This window comes from Paroedura picta, chromosome 5, assembly GCF_049243985.1.
Source record: "Paroedura picta isolate Pp20150507F chromosome 5, Ppicta_v3.0, whole genome shotgun sequence".
Classification (NCBI taxonomy): Eukaryota; Metazoa; Chordata; class Lepidosauria; order Squamata; family Gekkonidae; genus Paroedura; species Paroedura picta.
Window position 1 is genome coordinate 98,920,530 of NC_135373.1, and position 18,181 is coordinate 98,938,710.

Consider the following 18,181-nt stretch of genomic DNA (forward strand, 5'->3'; position numbering starts at 1 on the left):
GTATGCATGTACAAATTCTTCCTGCTCCTGAATACAGTTCTATTAAATATATTTCAACCTCAAGTATTCTTTTAAGGGGGGATTTGAGGGGTTGCTATTTTATTATGGTTTTAATTGAAAATGGTTTTATCACAGTAAGTTAACTTGATATTTAAAAATGTTTACAGTATTTACTCAAATGCAAGCCTATTCTTGTTCACTGGTATGAAATAAAAGAGGATGGTTGTTTTATTAAAGCACACAAGTGATACTTAGGTTAAACAATTGTGTGTGTGTAACATTTTAAGGGGCCAGACCCTCTTATACTCAGGATCATCTTCCTTTTGATTGAATACAGTACCTTATCTATCCTTAGATGAAAGCCAGTGTACACTGTAGGAAAACAACATACTACAGTAAGAATACAAAAAGACATATTATGTCTTTGAGCATTACTGGAACACACACACACACACACACATATATATATATATATAAGCTGATGGAGTGAATTCAGTTTTTACAAGAGAAAGTTAAATTTGTGGCAGGCTACGATTAATTCCCTAACAGAACAGGAGAAAGAATGAATCATGCAGCCAAACTATGAATCTGTGTGTTGAGAAGCACAATGAAAAATGTGGAAGTAAAAAGTCCTATTATATTAACAAAACTTCATTCTAAGCAAAATTAACAGAGTAAGTAATCCATGGACAAGTAATCCATGGACCTTTAAGCGGTGCTGACCAAGGTTCCATAAGTCCTTGTTTTAAAAGGATTTCCTCAGCACCAACGCCTATGAAGCATAAAAAAAAGTTCTATGGATTCAGAGGACAGATGCACTGTCCTAACAGGCAGCAGTACCTCAGACGGATCACTTAAGAAAGGTTAAAATAGCCATTTTGAGCTTGGCTTTTTATGTTTTGTAAAAACTTGTCCATGGATTATTTCCTCTGCGTTGATTTTGCTTAGAATGCACATGTTAACATAATAGACTTTACTTACCCTTTTCCATAGTGCTTCTCAAGACACAGATCCATAGTTTGGCCACACGCTTCATTGTTTGTTCTATTGTTTTCGTGTTCTCCTATAGTGTTTCTATTTTATGATTAATTCTCAGCAGGCTGGCTATTTCTATTGTTCTCTTCATCTTTTTCCCAACTGCCACATAAAAATTTCAATAGAGTGGGGTTAGTGGCTTGAGATACAACATCAGCACATGGTTTGCCTACAAAGACCCACAATACAGATCAAACGTGAGGGTGGGGTAAAACTCCCAATGGCCAGAGGTGCTTCTCCATCTTCCACAGATTCACTGTTTCTGTACCTTCAATATGACCTTGATGTTCCAACACCAGTTCCCCTGTTTCCCTTCCTATTTGCTAGCATTACATTTTAACGTCCATATTTTTTTAATGCAGGAGCCAGTATTTCTGTTCCCTTGGAAAACATCATCATCGTGTTAAGCAGTACTGTTTCCAGCTTCTTAGTATGCACCATGAATCTGTTGAACCTCTGCTGTTACTTACTTCAGTGGAATGAAGATGGGGAGAGAATGGGATCAAAATGGCTTTAGCCTTTCTTTTGATTAACTTTCCATTTAACAAGCCACCCATATTTCCCGGGTCTGTCTGCTTGCTAGAACTTAGCCTCATTTTTGTTGTGATGGCTTACAGTAGCAGTGTTCAAACTTCAGTAACATGGGGACCATTGGGGTTATTAGGATCCTAAACCCAGCCAATCTCCTTCGCCAGCACTACCGAATGAAAGTCAGCCCCATTTCAAAGTGTGTAGCTTGCCCAGCATAGACCTAAGTGATCTTGGTTCTCATACGAATAGAGACAATATAATCAATTACATTTTATGATCGACATAATAGTTTGAATCCAGTGGAACCTTTAGGACCAACAAAGTTTTATGCAAGGTGTCAGCTTTCATGTGCAAACACTTTGTTGGTCTTAAAATCACTAGACTCAAACTTTGTTCTGCTGCTTCAGACCAATATGGCTATCCACCTGAATCTATTTTATAAGCAAGATTAAGTAAAATGCTTTTGTTACGTATGCATTGCATGGTGTACACTGTAATGTCTTACACAACTCACCAAAGTCTAATCAATCTCACCTCTTCATTGGAAGGATTTTTACAGTGGAGGGAGCAAGGAAATTGCGTTCCATTTTTTCACACGGGTTCCAATGGGGTGTATATCAGGGCTGGGCCATACAAAAGCGGGAAATGTCAGGCTGTCCCCAGTTGGGCATTCCCAGCCATTGCTGCCTGCCAAAAGTGCCATTTCCGCCATCTACCCTGGCAACCTCCACCATCCTTTAAAAAGAGGGGGGGGGGCAAGGCTGGTCGTGTTATGTGATTCCAGCATGATGAGATTTTTTAAAGGGGGGATGACAGTGGAGCTGGGGAAGAACAGCACGCTGTGCAGACAAGCCTTGGCCCTCCTGTTTTTTTTATTTTTTAGACAGGCTGACTGCATTGATTCTGCTGTGTTTATTTATTTATATTTCTATATCGCCGTTTCCTATGGCTCTGAGCAGTTTAAACAAGCAAGGGCGCTTTTTTTGTCCCTAGAAGACTGAAAACAAGAAAAGCCAAGGCACTGTATATAATTTCCCCCAAAAAACCAAGTACAGCAAATCAATAACTATATTTAGTACATAAGAAACAGGCACGCATATAAAGCATCAGGCACACTGGAGTGCCGGTTTGAAAGCTGAGAGTGAGGTCCTGCAAGTGAAATAGAAAACACAAGGATTGGTTTGCTGTATTTGGTTTTGAATACACAAACACACACTGGCTTTTCTTTTCAGTGTCCAGGGACAAATATCAGATTTAGAGGGGGTGCTCAAATGTGACAAAATGGTGCAGGAAAATAACTTGAGTTTTTGCTACCTGACAATGTTTGACAAGTAAAAAAAATCAGTGAGAAGTTTTCACTTCCTGTCCTTTGGCTATGTTGTGTGGACACAAATCTGGGTGCAAACAGAAGGGGGAAGTGGGTCAAGGGCTCCCCCATGTGGATATGGAAAAAAATCAGGAGAGCCATCCCATGGCAAAAAACCAGGGGACAGTGTAACATAATGGCTGGGCAAGTCCTCTGTGTGGAAACTGTCCTGCTCATACAAAATGACTAGCATGTCAAATTTAACTGTGAACTGCTGTTGCCCATTACTGTCCACAGAAGCCTGGTAGCTTCTCTTTCCATAGCTGAAATACTTGGCACTGGGAAACATGGATGACAATCAGGAGAGTTAATACCAGAGTAATAAATTAGACTGCACGTCCTACAGGAATGTGACAGAATTGGCACCCCAGATGGGACATCTGTGATGGAGTCCCCAAGGTGGGCTAGCCAACTGAATAGCTTCATGGCTTCCTAGATTCTGGCCTGCCTAGCCTCCCAAAAAGATGTGACAGAATATTAAACCAATTAGTTATATGGATGAACTATTGGTGGTCGGTAACCAATTAGCACATCTGAGCAACAGTTGTTCAGTGAACTCTTCTTCCCCTTCCTAAAATATTGAGGTGTCTGCATTCAGAGAAGGAACATCCATTTTCTATTTCTGCACAACCACAGTCTATCCAAAGGAATGCAGATAGCAGCTTTGCCATTAAGTGTATATATATATAAATATATATTGGCTTTCCTTGGTAGACTTCTACAAAAGGGATTGATCCATATTCATACAAACACAATCCAGGCCAGCTAGCAACTTTGGTCCCTGCATGAACTGTGGGACTTTGCATGAGGCTCTGGAATAGTGTTTATAATCAACTGACATTACGAAAATTAGACCCATAAAAGAGCTTGGGATTTTAAAGAGTTATAGTCTTATTCTCTGCACCCACAAAGTACAAGGAGGTGTTACCTGATTACCAGTTTAATCCCATATTAAAAAAAAGAAAAGAAGAAATCCTTTAATGGACTGCATCCTTATTTTTCCATAGGAGATAAAGTACTGCATGTTTATTATGGAAGGATACACCATATGTAACTTACTTATAGTGCCAAACTCTCCCCTTCTAAAAGACTGCTGAAACAGTTTCTGAAATGCAAAACTAGTATGCCAAAAAAAAAAGGGGGGGGGGAAGGGTCATTTACATTCATATACAAGTTACGGTTACGTCCAGTAATATTTTTATGTTTATAAGATGTTTAGGGGCATCATCTTACACTCAGGTTTCCCATCCCACAAAGCAAGTCCCACAATGCCCAGCATAGCCTTTTTTGGTTAAAAGGGACCTGCTGGAACAATCAGGATTTTTGAACTTTTTAGCCATGCTGGGTAACAGTGTTCATAAAAGACTTTAGATACTGAATGCATGTGAAGCCAAAGCTTCTGGCTCCACCAAATTAGCTATTTCTGCTAATGTCCTGACTAGAGACCCCTTCAAATGAATGTTCTTTGGAGGTATATGTAACTGCAGTACCACAACAGAACAATCACCTCTCACGTGCTATAGCACAAAGCATCTTGGAGACTCCTTATACTTAGTAGCTCATGCAAACACCAAGCCAAGATTTCTCAGCTTTAAAACTTGGCATGAAATCTTTCTCAAACACTCAGCAGCCCTTTCCAAATGCCTGACATAATTTTAATATACTTATCATGAGACATATGCATCAGTGTTAGACCATCTAATTTAATGGGCATGGAAACCTTAAGGCTACAAATAGAAAACTCATGCGTCCCTTGTTGGCACTTATTCATAGAAAGAGGCAGTCTTTCAACCAGCGCTACTTGTTACTATCAGACTGGACAGTCACTCTTCCAGTGTGCCCGCAACCTCCATTCTTCCTCAAATTCTTCAATCGCATGACCTGGAACCCTGAGAGAAAAACATGTCTGAGGTTGTAAGACTCAACTCCTCATTCTCTTCCGACATTCAGAGTATGTTCCAGATGTTCTTTGGGTGTTGAGATTGTACTCAAGTCAAACATACAAATAAGATCCCGCCTGGACAATAAAATAAATGGTTGTAGTTTCCACAGCAAATGGAAGCAAATACAGAGTCATAGCAAAATGGACATTGAAAATTTTCATTACAGCCCAAAATAACAAATTGGAAGAAAAGAGACAATGGTATGTTGCTACACATTAAGAAAATCTCCAAATACTGACTGGTAATGGCTGTTGCAAAAAGCATACCATCTTCTTTCCCCATATTAAAATAAGCACCAATAGTCGGGAAAAGAAGAAGGGAAGCATTAAAAATCAGTCTGTCTCACACAGTTTATTTAACAATAGGTAATAAGAAATCAATTTTAACAGTCTATACAGTGATCGAAAGTTCATATTTATAAGTAATCAACTTTAATTGCATGATTTACAACATTTGAGGGTTTTTTGCTTTCTATTTTCAAGTTTTACAGAAAATGGAAGAGGAGGAAAAGGGGAGGGAAGGAAAGAGAAAGCAAGCGTAAAGAAGAAACCCCAGGGATTCTCTCTCAGGTTAAAATTTATACCCTTGGAATAGTTTCTTACCCTCTTTATTTTTTCCTTTGTTAGATGTAAAAATAACAAAAAAATTCTTTCAAGAAAACAAACCACAATATATATACTACATCCATTTGGCAGCTGCCCTGTGTATTTGCAAAATGTCTTCTCTCTACATGTACAAATTTTTAATACTTGAAGTTTAAGCTCAGACTCTGGTATAGAAAATTCTTGGAGGACAAAAGTAGACTTCGGGAGGGAGACTGGGTTACTTAATTTTTTACAAGTTTAAAAGAATTGACATCTTTCCAACCAAAGAGGAAAAACTGGTATTTATCTTTAATATATATTTATATATATGCACTGTATTTTTAAAGCAACATTCACCCTTTTTGTCCTCCAGTTTTAGGAAATGTTCTCCTGTGGTTTTTTTTTTCTTTTCTTTTTTTGCAGTAGATGAATGGAAAAAACAGAATAGGGAAAATGTTAACCATCTGCATCAGTAAATAACTATCAATATTACATATTTTCATTAATTTAAAAAAAAATAAAACCTATTGGAGGCTAGGGAAGGGAGCCATTTGGTCAGCAGCCAAATAACTATCCGCCTCCCAAGTACCTCCCCAACGCACGCAAAGGGAAAACAAAAACAAGGGGTGGGGGAAGGACTGGTTATGATTCCAGCCATAACAAAAATATATTTTCTTTGTATTGTATTGTCCCTCAGGTTCATTTTGTTGGTTTCTTGTGTTTAAAACCAAACACTACTGCTGCAGAGTTCAGATGTGTTCCAGGGAAAATTGTAATTTCTGCTAAGAAAGATTCAAAAAAATTGTCTTCAGTACAAAAAGTCTTGAGAAAATAAGTTCTTTTTTGCTCCCAAAATGCTACAATGTGTCTTAGTGTATGTCTAGTGTACTCTGTGAAAGGTTTGAATTCAAGTCTGAATTATCTGAGCTGAGCCCCAGTTCTGTGGCACTTGCACCATGGAGGCCTGCCATGCCTGGATTACTAGCAAGCTGAGAAAGCATTGCACTCTGGTCCGGGCTGGCAAAGTGCCCTTGATCCATGGGGTTTGCCTGGGCAGCTACCAGTCCTGGATGTGGGGAGCTGGTCTGTGGAGAGACATGATGTGGAGAAGGCTGAGGCTGCATCCTAGGGGAAGGGCTAGAGTGTGGGGGCTGGGACTGGGGCCGTGGTGAAGGGACAGGCTGAGGAGAACGCACTTGATTGGCGAGTGATGATGGAATCTGCTGGCCTTGTAGGTGTGGGGACTGGGCCTGGCTAGGGAGCATGTGCTGCTGGGGACTCATGGGATTAGGCTGAGCTGGTGATCCCATCTGCTGCTGGAGTAGCCTCTGCTGGAAGGCTTGCTGCAAGCTTGCTCCTGTTTCTGCGCTCATTGCTTGTGGAAGCTGGCTCATTTGTCCCATATTTCCTTGCTGCATCTGCTGCATGTGATGCTGCATCCGTTGCTGCTGCTGCTGGGGGTACCCGACTCCCTGGGGCTGCTGGAACTGGCTATGGTTGGCCATGCCTGGCCCCAGCCCTGGTCCTGCTCCTTGCTGCTGCTGCTGCTGCTGGCGCTGTTGTTCAATCATCTGCTGTCGTCTCAACAGGAGTTCTCGGAACTGAGGAGACATTCCCGAGTGATTCATGTTCATTGGCTGTGCCTGAGGATTCATCCCGCCCATGGCCTGCTGAGGTGGAGGCTGCTGGGGCGGTGACTGCTGGGGCATGCTGGGCCTCTGGACTCCAGCTTGCATTGGATTCATGTTCTGCATGGCTGGGTTTGGGTGCACCCCTTGCTGCCCTGGCATGGCCTGCTGCTGCTGCTGTTGCTGCTGTTGAAGCCCTGCTTGATGCTTGACCCGCTCCTTGATGAAGGCAGCCAACAGCTGAGGGTTGGAGTGCAGGATGTTAAGCACCTGCTGCTGCTGCATGGGAGAGCTGGGAGACCTGAGAGTCCGCAGCAGGTTTTGTAAGGCTGCCTGGGGCAGAGAACTCCGTCTTTGCTGAGCTGCACCTGGCACCTGACCCATTCCTGGCTGTGGAGACATATTGATGGGCTGCCCTTGCTGGGCCACTGACATCATGGGTGGCCTCTGCATTCCTGGCTGCAGCTGTGGAGGCTGGGGCAGCCCTCCCTGGGCCCATGCCGGCTGCTGCTGAATTCCTGCTGGTCCCATCCCTTGATCTATGTGGCCTCCAGGTCCTCTGGCCATCTGAGGAGGGGTTACACCCATAGGCTGTATTGGATTCATTTGGGGCATCTGATGCTGAATTGGCCTCTGGAAAATGGGGACATGAGCCATCTGCCGCTGGTGATCGGCTACTCGCTGAATCTGCATGGCTATTTCCACTGCAGCTGGAGGAGGACCCTGTATAGATGGCTGAGCAGTTTGAGGAGTTGTTGGAGGCGTTACCTGGCCACCTGCCTTGCCCTGGGACACACCACCCGCAGGCTGATTTCTTGGTAAACTATATGAAGGAATCGTATTGGGAAGCGTAGGCTGCGGCTGGGAGACAGGCTGGGCTTGAGGTTGCAGCTGTGCAGTCTGAGAAGTTGGCGTCTGTGGGCCTGTCGGAGTAGTCGGTGTGGCTGGCGTAGGGGAGGGCAACCCTTGCTGCTGGCCCACTATGCCGGTCCTCTGCATGCTTGCCATTCGCCTTCGGAGCATCTGGGCCTGCTGCAGGCGATGCTGAAGCTGCTGCTGACGGAGCTTGTGTTTGATGTTGAGGCAAAAGGGCACTGGGCACTTGTTCTCCTGGCAGTGCTTAGCGTGATAGCAGCAAAGCGCAATGAGCTGCTTGCAGATGGGGCACCCGCCGTTGGTTTTGCGCTTGCAGCCTTTGGTGTGCTGGACGACCCTCTTCATCTTCTGACAGGACGGCAGTGAGCAGTTGGCATTGCGACACTGGCAGGCATGGACCAAAGACTGGATGCAGCGCTGGATGCTCAAGCGACGTGAATCACCAGGACTCTGAGTGGTGGCTGTCTGCTGGTTGTTGCTCTCGTCATCAATACCAAGGCCCAGTTTCTCCATTTTGTGCTCATGGTTTTTAGTGTTATAGCATGTGATACACAGGTCATAATCCTGAAAATAGAAAGGATTCGTCACATAACTATCCACGAAGCTCAATGGAAACCTACACAATTTCACAAAGTTTTTGAAATTCAAGACTTCTCAACAGAAATCTAAACCTGAGAGAAAGTTGTCCATGGTGAAGTTGTCCAACTAATGCATCTGAAACATACAACCACCCTAAACTAGATCCAATAGAAGTCTGACCTGATTAACAGAGACTGCAGAACCACCAGTCTTTAAATTGGGAGCTGTGAAAGAACAGCCAATGGGCAGTGAGTTTCAGCAGAAGACACTCAGAGAACATGAAGGGCAAACAACAGGACTAACATGGACAGCAACTGACAGCTTCAGTCTCGCAATTACTTCAAAATGTATAAAGTCCACAGGCAACTATGGATTTCTATAAAGGGGGCCTTCAGAAGATACATTTCTAGTATGGCTCTGGCTGGAATATTAAGGCTTGTATGATATGTTTGCTTCAACTTCCCAAGGAAATACCCAACTGCAGAGGTGATAATATTAAAGGTCCCAAGAGTTATTTCCCCCTCTAAACCAACAAATAACAGCCTGCTAGGAAGTATCTCCTATTATTTAGAGCTTTACAGTGCCTGCTATACTTGAAGTCAGAGACTTTAATAGTCCTTGAGTATTCCAAAGCAGTCTTTACACAATTTGCAGTCACACAACACATATTGGGATGCCTATTTTGAAGTGAGAATAGTATTTGCTACATTCTAAAGTGCTCCGGTACGTACAGACTAAGGGCTCTGAACTGAGACAACATAAATGCTGTCAGTTCAGAATTGCTGCCCAAACGTACCTCACAGACAGTGCAGTGCCATCTTGTCTCCACATGGTGCTTGCACTCATTGCAGGTGTAAACAAAACGGTCCTGGCTCTGAGTATGCAGCTCCACCAACATGCACATCGTTGACCACATTGCCCTTCGCAGTGAGGAAAACTCCAGGTGTTTGTCTCTAGCAAGTGTGAGGAAGGCATCGCGCCCATCCATCAAGTCGCATGGAATGAGTGGATCAGGTTCAATGATAGGAGGCAGGGAATTGGCTGCAGGACCAGCGATGAGACGTATAACAAAGAATACCTGAAAGGTAACAAGAGCGGCTAATTGACTTAAGCTGTTCAAAGTTAACAAAAATCAACACAATTATTTAGTTATGCAAACCACATATGCCATGCAAGAACCTGCAAAGAGTTCAGCTTTTTCAACCCACAGGCGAGTTTACTAGTTTCCAAGATTAAAAACAAACAGACAAAAAAACCATTTTCTTAAAAAATGCGGACAACTAAAGGTATTATTTTCAGCTCGGGCTGGAATCTCCCTGAATTGAGCAGGCCCCTATTTCTCAGCTGCAGCTTGTCACAGCTGGGGGAATCACCTTGCTGTTTCGCTTTTTCCCACTTTGAAAGGGGGGGGGGGGACACAAATAGCTTGCAACCTTTTAAAAACCCAACAGCTGATAGGTGGATCTGCCATGCTGTTGTTTAAATGGCTGGCAGGCATTTCAGCCTAACAGGGGGGTGGGTAAACCCATCAACTGTTAGGCGGAAATGGCTGCAAGCCATTTCACTGGTCTGTTTTACTTCTGAACATCCCACTTAGGGAGCAAATCAGATGCGATTAATGGCTCATACCATTCCAGCCTAACAGGGCAGGTGTGGCCATCAGCTATTAGGTTGAAATGGCTGCAAGCTATTTCATCAGTTCATTTTACTCCCACCCCCACTAGCTCGGGGATGGTGGGGGGAAGCAAAACAGACATGTTAAATGGCCTGGACCATCAAACTGGGCAAAAATCCAGTAAATGTTTGGGAAAGCTGCCTTCCCTGAACATCAGTTTGGTGGCTATGAACAAGTCTGTGCTGAATGTTGGCCCATTCATTGGTTCATGCCCATCCCTGGTCTCTAGTTTAAAAGCCATTGTATATGGCCAAATATAGTTTGGCATTTCTTCTTACCTCCTTGTGCTTCTCCATAGTGGCGTACAGTTTTTGGGATAGGTCATTGGACACATTGGGCATTCCAGGCTTCTTTTTATTACCACGACTCAAGCTGCTCTTATTTTTACTTGTCTTTTTGTTGTTCTTCTTTTTGGCATTTTTACTGTCTCCTTTGCTCACCTGAAAATTGAACAGAAAACTTAGGAGGTGACTTACCCTTCCCACATTTCCTGGGACAATGAATGTATCACCTAGAAATAACTGAACTTGATTTCCAACTTGAGTGGTATGGCAAAGACACCAGGCAGCCACTCAAACTGTGCAGGATTATGTGCACAATGTACTCCCACCAAGCAAACAGAATATGGAATGCATTTCAACTCATGTCATTCCAAAATGTCTATTCTTTTTTTCCCCCCATTAAGCCAACTCTACAAAACCAAGACTCTACAAAACCAAGTAACAAATGGCAGGTAAAAGCAGCTTCCTTACATCTGTGCTCTCATTGCTAGTGTTTTCTTCTCTCTTCCTCTCCTCCTCTTCCTGTTCTAGCTCCTTAATGCTTTCTTCTAGAACATTGGGCCAGAAGTCTCCTTCAAAATAAGGCAGTTCTTTTGCACTTGTTAAACGGTCTTCTGTTGCCTGCTTAAAAATATCCTGCAACACAAAGCATTTATTAGAAAAAAAGACTGAGATGCACGCTCTGAACTAGTCTCTCCCCAAAGCACTTTCCCCAGCAATTCTTTAGTGTTTATTTGGTTCAACAAAATATAATTTGGGGGCTCACAAGGAAGATGTAATGTAATTACTGTTAAAATATCTCAAACAGCCCAAATGCTTTCCAACCATTAAGCAGTGACAGATGTCCAAAGTACTCAACACGTTTTTACAGTTTTCTGGGAATCAACTGCTACTCCATGAACCAAAATTGATGCTGCCTCTGGTTCACAACTAACCTTGTAATCATGGACTATGCGCTCAGACACAGATTTGTCCAGCATCTTTTTGTACCACTCTTGCAATCGTTTGGGCTTGGGTATCTTCTGATCAGGAGGATGGCAATGGAAAATATAGTCATCTCCTTCACTGGGAGGGCAGGCCCAGATGTGGCCAGTTGTATACCTGATAATACAATATAAACAATAATTTTCAAATGTCTCGTTATCTTCATTAAAGTACTCTTTCAGCAAGACTTTTACTTTTTCTTAAAAACAGTATCCCAAAAATAGCATCTCTTTTAGTATTGCCACTCAAGCTCAGACCTGTCACTCTGGAACAATGTGCAAAACTTCACTGAAGGGATTCTTAAAATGTATTCTACCGCAAACAACCTAACTTTTACATAGTCCCTCATCCTGATGGTATATGCTCTAAGGCGGTGCTCCCCAACCACCGGGCTGTGGCCTGGTACCGGGCTGTGGCGGGGAGGGGGAGAGGGAGGTGCGGGCGCAAGCAGGCACACCTCCCTACCCCCCCATGGAACACGCTCACTGCGCCAGGAGCAATCGGCCACCTCCCGGCACAGCAAGCACCATGCTGCGGGGGGGGGGGGGAGGCGTGGGTGCCAGTGAGCCGGCTGGCGCCCGCAAACACCAGCTCCCTCCCTCCCCCCCACAGCACACTCCCAGCGCAGCAAGTGCCACACCATGGAGGGAGGGAGGATTGCCTGCTGGTTTCCCCTCCCTCTCCCCCCCTGGTTCCCGGGCCTCCCTCTTCCCCCCCCCACGGTCCCCAGCCTGAAAAAGGTTGTGGACCGCTGCTCTAAGGCATGTCTAGATACCAGAACATAAAACATACTTTAAGGTGCAACACTTCCTTTTATCATCAAGACAAAGAATAAATGAAGGATGGAAAACTTACCCCAATTTCTTGACATACTCTAGGTATCCTATTAGTATTTCATGATAGACGGCAGTCCTCAAGCATTTAGGGCGGAAAAAATGAACACTGTCAAGGTAAGATATGTACACTCGCCTAGACAAAGGAGAAATATGTAAGTTCAGGAACAGTTTGCAATACTTAAAGCACCCCTACCACATTTACCATCCTTAAGATACATAAAAAGGTAGAACTCATGCTTCAACTATTGTTCAATTGCCTCTTAATTAATTCACATCCATATTTTCTCTCCTTCCATTTTAAATTTCTATTTCAGTGCTTTTTCCTATCAGTGTCGGTCTTGTCCCATGTACACCTGACCTTTTGTTACTGAGCTCTCTCTAGTATTCAAGTCCAGATACGTGTTACATCATATCTAGGGAGCTCAAATACAACTGGAATTTGCAATAAGACCAAGGAAATAAAATTTAAATGTATGTGACCACTAAAATCCTGTCACCAGAAGAGAAACATCTCTGCAGTTCTCACAAAAATTACGCTATCCCTGTTGATCTTTGTTATATGTTTGTTAGAAATTCAATTCTTAAGTTAAAGGCTTTTATTAGTATTTCCCCATTTAAAAGATTTTTTGTTCATAAAATGTTTAGATTAGAGAGATAGGCTAGTATAAGTGACACAGTACTATATGAGAAGCAGAGACGAGAAAGCATATTATTAGTAGCAGACGGGAATTAAAAATGCTATGGCTGGGTCATACACTTCAAGATGGATGACACTCTTATTTCATCAATGATTCTACCCTAGATTAAGTCAAACTGCTTCTACAAACCAAGCAGGTATTCTGTATTAAACAAACTAATCATTTCTATGCTGGAGGTAGGGAAGAACTGGGCTCAAGAGACACTTGCTACTGGACAAAAATTAACTAGCATCGACTCATATTCACTGTTACAATGAAGTCCTTACCTCTGGTTAGGTTGTGGGCAATCAGACCCATATTCCTGAACATGCATACCAAAAAAGCACAAATCTACACCGTCAATTTCCTCAAAAGCAAAAAGGGCTTTTGTTCGATAAGGGAACTGTTCTGCCATCTCTCCACTATCTACAAATCTGCAGAATTTAAAGACATGATTAAAATGGATTCCAGAAATTATATAGAAAAGTCAACAAAATGCACATAATCCTGTCACGTTAGATTAAAATATGAAAACTACCACACAAAAGGTGCCTGCAGCTATAGAGAAAGGAACATCAGATTTTATTGTGTCTGTTCTTCTCAGCAGATAGAATATTATGGAGGTTGCCCCTCCCATTCACCTCCACAGGAAAAATGTTCCTAGTGAATTCTGTGTGAGAAGATTCTCTGAATTTTAGGACACAGCTGAAGAACAAGCAAACTACTATACCATATACACTTCAACACAACAAAGTGCACAGCATGGATGGGAGCTGGGACAGTAAGAAAGCTCTAGTGAAAGACAAACATTTGTGTGGTCTCTGTTCAATGACAGCCTCATATCCCCTTCAGTAAGGCTCCTCCAAAGTAGGGCAGGATATCCTTGGTCCACTAAGCAAGTACAAGTGTTCCTCTTTTTTAACAGAGGAAAAGAGACTATATTAAGGTGGGAACTCAGTAAAATACAGGGAAAAGAACCCCACAATTCCTCCTCCCAAATACGGCTTCAGTAAAGATGTGATTATTAAAGGTGTGCAACCAGATGTTGCCAATCAGGTAAAATGCCACACATTTCTGATTGGTGCAGTCCAATGCTAAGAAAGGAATCCCTCAATATTTCTGATGTCAAAATAACAGAATTGGAAACTGAGTCTGGGATGCAGCAGAAGCAGCTTATGAAGAAATCATCACACCCTAGCTTATCCACGTTGCATAATTCCTTTAAGATTTAAATAACCACAATTTTTAATGGGCACTAGACCTGGCCTCTAGAGTAGGGCAGTGGTTCTCAACCTTCTTAATGCTGTGACCCTTTAATACAGTTCCTTATCTTGTGGTGACCCCCACCCATAAAATTATGTAAGTGTTCTTTCACAGAAATTAAACCCAAACTGACCAATGGTGTGAAGATCCATTGTTGACAACGGACTAAGAAGTTGTCCCTTTCTTTCTGAATGAAGGATAATAATATCTGATACAAATATGCACTGAAATAGCCATGTGATCAGACTGATGGAATGCAGCCTACTTTCTAAAAACACTTATTTAATTCATTTGAAATCCTTCAATTTTCTAATATCTAATTATTCAAAGAGCAAAAGTTTCAGACTAGTCTTCATATAAGTAAGGTACAGCTGATGGAAATCAAGATTACTTCCAGAGGCCTAAGTACATGTAGCACTAATTAATACTTAACTACAAAAATAATAAAAACCAAGAGCAGGAAACGCTACATTAAAGATTGACAAAACATACCTTGCTTTCATTCCTGGTTTAACTTCTACAGTTTTCTCTGAAGTATGAACAACTCTGACAATAACTTCACCCGATTCAGGGTGATTTTGTCTTCTCAGGAAATCATTTACTCTGTTTTCCAAGAAAGTACCAAGCCTTGTGGTCGGCAATCCTACATAAACAAAAACAAAAACCTCTCTTAATTTATTGTAACAGTAGCACACAAGAACCAAATTAACCTCATAAAATGAAAAACATGTCTGCTTACCTTTTGGATCCCAGTGATTAAGTCTCTCAGTCAATTAAAACTTTACCTGATCTACCCAATTAAAGGCTTCCCTTCTGAGGGACTATTAATTACCTTGATATCTGCTTCCAACAAAGTAATTTCATAACTGAACACATGCATAATTAGCTCCCTGCTAAAAGGGTGCCATTAGGCATAAAACTTGACTCTGAAAGTTCCAGATTACTGAACTCATCTAGAAGCACAGGGGGGGGGGGGAACTAGCTCTGCTGATCTTATTAGATACTATCAAGGGTCCAACTGGTTATGTCCATCCAGGAAAAAGACGTTGGCAGATAACTCAAGGAAGATGGGGCAGCTCATAGCAACAATAAAAAAGGGAAATTCACTGCTAAAATTATGAGGACAGATCAAAACCAAATAGTACATATGAAAGCAGTATCCCTAATCCCCACCCCTGCCAGCTCTCAAGGAATGATTGTAATAAATCCAGAAAGTTTTAATTAGGAAAAACCCAACCAGATGTTCAAGGCTTGAAGTATCACTCTCACATTGTCATTTGGATTCCATTTTAGGAGAGAATGCAGCTAAAGAATGAAACTTCTGGATAGTTATGCTGCAAGTTAATGTCTTCCATACTTCAAAGATGTGTACAGAACTGGGCCTCCTAATTGTATCTTGTCAGCACAAATGATCAGGCAGTTACTAACAGCCCCGAATTTCTATGCTAGCCTTGAAAGGTGTCTTAAAATAAAATTAGAAGTGACCCAAGATTCATAACTCAACTTAAATTTAAAACACAAATTTATGCTGGCATCATACCCCTGACAGGGTAATACTGTTGTAGGTAACAAGAAACTTGCCAATAACTTTCTAAAATTTCTGAAGTATAAATATATTAGAAAAATTGAGAATATGCACTTAACATTGCCCAACTTCAATAAAGCTGAACACACCATTTCTAGATATGGTTCAGTGAAACTAACAGGCTCTACTTTCAAGTAAGAATAGGACTTAAATGTACATCTGTACTTACTTCTAGCAGAGAATTTATTTTCTCTCCTTGTTCGTCCTGTTTTCTTTAGACATCCATCACAAACAAAGCTGAAATAAAAATGAGATAATGGTACAAATTAGTAATATACTTAAGTGTAAACAAAAACATGCAGTGTGATTATTTTAGATCTACAACTACATCAAAACATAGTTATCACCCCAATATCCCTTAAAAGAGAAGGGAAGAGCAGCAACTCACCCAGAAGGCCAAATTATCTCATTGTGAAGTACACAGATTTGATGCATTTTTCTTCCACATTCTATACATTCAACAAACCTTGAAAGGGGAAAAAAGTATGCATAACTTACAGAGTTCTTACTGCTTGGATTGTTTAGGGTAATGTCTATGTTAAAACAATTCACAAATTATGAAACCCCAAACCAAGGCTTGTGTTCAAGCTTACAGATTTACTGTAGGTTTACTACAAAGAAAAAGTGCTACTCTTCGAATGATACGTCTCATCTGAGGAGTACCACCTTTCCCAGATTCTCTCCACCAATGATTTCAGGTGGATTTTGAATATTATAGCTCTCTTTTCCCTACATTCCTCAGAGCAATTGAAGTGAAGAAGAGTTGGTTTTTATATCCCACTTTTCACTGCCCGAAGGAGTCCTAAAGTGGCTTACAATTGCCTTCCCTTCCTCTCCCTACAACAGACACCTATGAGGAGGTGAGGCTGAGAGAGCTTCTGACAGGACTGCTCAGTCAGAACAGCACTGTCAGGACTGAAAAGAGCTCAAGGTCACCCAAGCTGGCTCCATGTGGAGGAGTGGGAAATTAAATCAAGCTTGCTAGATTAGAAGTCGCTGCTCTTAACCCCTACACCACACTGGCTCTGATTTCAGTGCATACACTATGTTCAAAGTGGGATTAGGCACTTTACAACATAGGAGCTGGGTGTGTTTTTTAGAAGAATCCTATGAAACTGATGATTCCAGTATAGGATATCTTAATGGGGCCTCTCTTGGATAACACCCCCCAAAGGAGAATGACTTCTTACAATTTTACATCTGAAAGAAACGGAATGGTTGACCAAGATGTTTGTAGTCTTAATTTTATTATATGTTTTATTAACAATGTTTACGTTTTATTAATGTTAATGAACTCCTGTTGTTCGTCACCCTCAGCCACTAGGGAAGGTGGTATATATAGCAAACAAAAAACAAACTAACAAACAAAACCCCAAACAAAAAACACAAATACATGTTATCATTTTTAATTCTCCATCCATCTTTCAACATTCCAAAGGGAATATAACTCCTCCCTGGAAGGTTTGAGACAGATCACAGACTACATTTAGGCAACATTTGGGGGTAGGTGGATATTGGAGGCAATTGGGATGTCTCAAGGCAGAGAGAAGCTACAATTTGCTACTTTAAATTGTACATGGTGGGAAAGAGCTGCTGCTTTTAAAAGACAATTATAATGAATCATTTTAAAAGGCAAGATTTGAGTTTCTTTACTTACTGTTCAGGGTCCAGTGTATCATTTTTCCTTTTTGAAAACTGGTCTTTATTTATTGTGCTGAGGAGACAAACATACAATCTTAGTTGCAACAAGAATAAGCAACTGATCATAATAAAAGTTACCTACTATATGCGGCAGATTCTGCACAGGACATCCTAAACAAACAACTTTTTAAAAAAAGAGGACAACAGAAGACAGAGACTGAATTGTACAAGTTGAATTACAGTACAGGATTAAATACATTTTCATTACCAGTTTGATCATGAAGCAAAATAGCTTTTCACATAATACTATAGATAGATTCAGACAACTGAAAACAACAGACCAGCTGCTTAAATATTTACAGTGCAACACAGAGGCCACATGTAGCCGGTGCTCATGAAGTTAAACTGTGCAGACACCTGGAAACTGAGAACAGCAGAGAGTGGCAAAAAGTTTTAACTGTGTGGTCAGAAACTACAAATCAGTTGTTCCTCACACCCACTTTGTATGTTTGTAATTCCTGGAAATCTGAATTCCTTTTGTCTCTTTGGACTCCAGAAAGTACAGAATTACTATTCTTACTATTAATTGTTAAAATAAAACTTTATAGCTAGAACTGAAGTTTGTGAAGTTTTATAAAACCTCACTTATTTTAAATGTTTACACATAATTAACCAACATCTAATGGCTATTCAATTG

The 18,181-nt window shown here is 41.5% G+C and overlaps 1 protein-coding gene across 3 annotated transcripts in view; it reads right to left on the reverse strand.

The window, feature by feature from the left end:
- Window positions 1–5,198: 5,198 nt before the first annotated feature.
- Window positions 5,199–18,181, reverse strand: part of EP300 (EP300 lysine acetyltransferase) — a 92,731-nt gene continuing 79,748 nt past the window's right edge. For all 3 annotated transcript variants that reach the window (XM_077339390.1, XM_077339389.1, XM_077339391.1), the window contains 11 exons: window positions 17,501–17,557; window positions 16,232–16,309; window positions 16,013–16,080; window positions 14,751–14,901; window positions 13,283–13,429; window positions 12,338–12,451; window positions 11,434–11,599; window positions 10,970–11,134; window positions 10,496–10,657; window positions 9,339–9,620; window positions 5,199–8,527 (listed from right to left, as the gene is read on the reverse strand). In XM_077339390.1, the coding sequence (XP_077195505.1) occupies window positions 6,329–8,527; window positions 9,339–9,620; window positions 10,496–10,657; window positions 10,970–11,134; window positions 11,434–11,599; window positions 12,338–12,451; window positions 13,283–13,429; window positions 14,751–14,901; window positions 16,013–16,080; window positions 16,232–16,309; window positions 17,501–17,557 (3,589 nt within the window). In that variant the 3' untranslated portion in view covers window positions 5,199–6,328. The remainder of the gene's footprint in view (window positions 8,528–9,338; window positions 9,621–10,495; window positions 10,658–10,969; window positions 11,135–11,433; window positions 11,600–12,337; window positions 12,452–13,282; window positions 13,430–14,750; window positions 14,902–16,012; window positions 16,081–16,231; window positions 16,310–17,500; window positions 17,558–18,181) is intronic.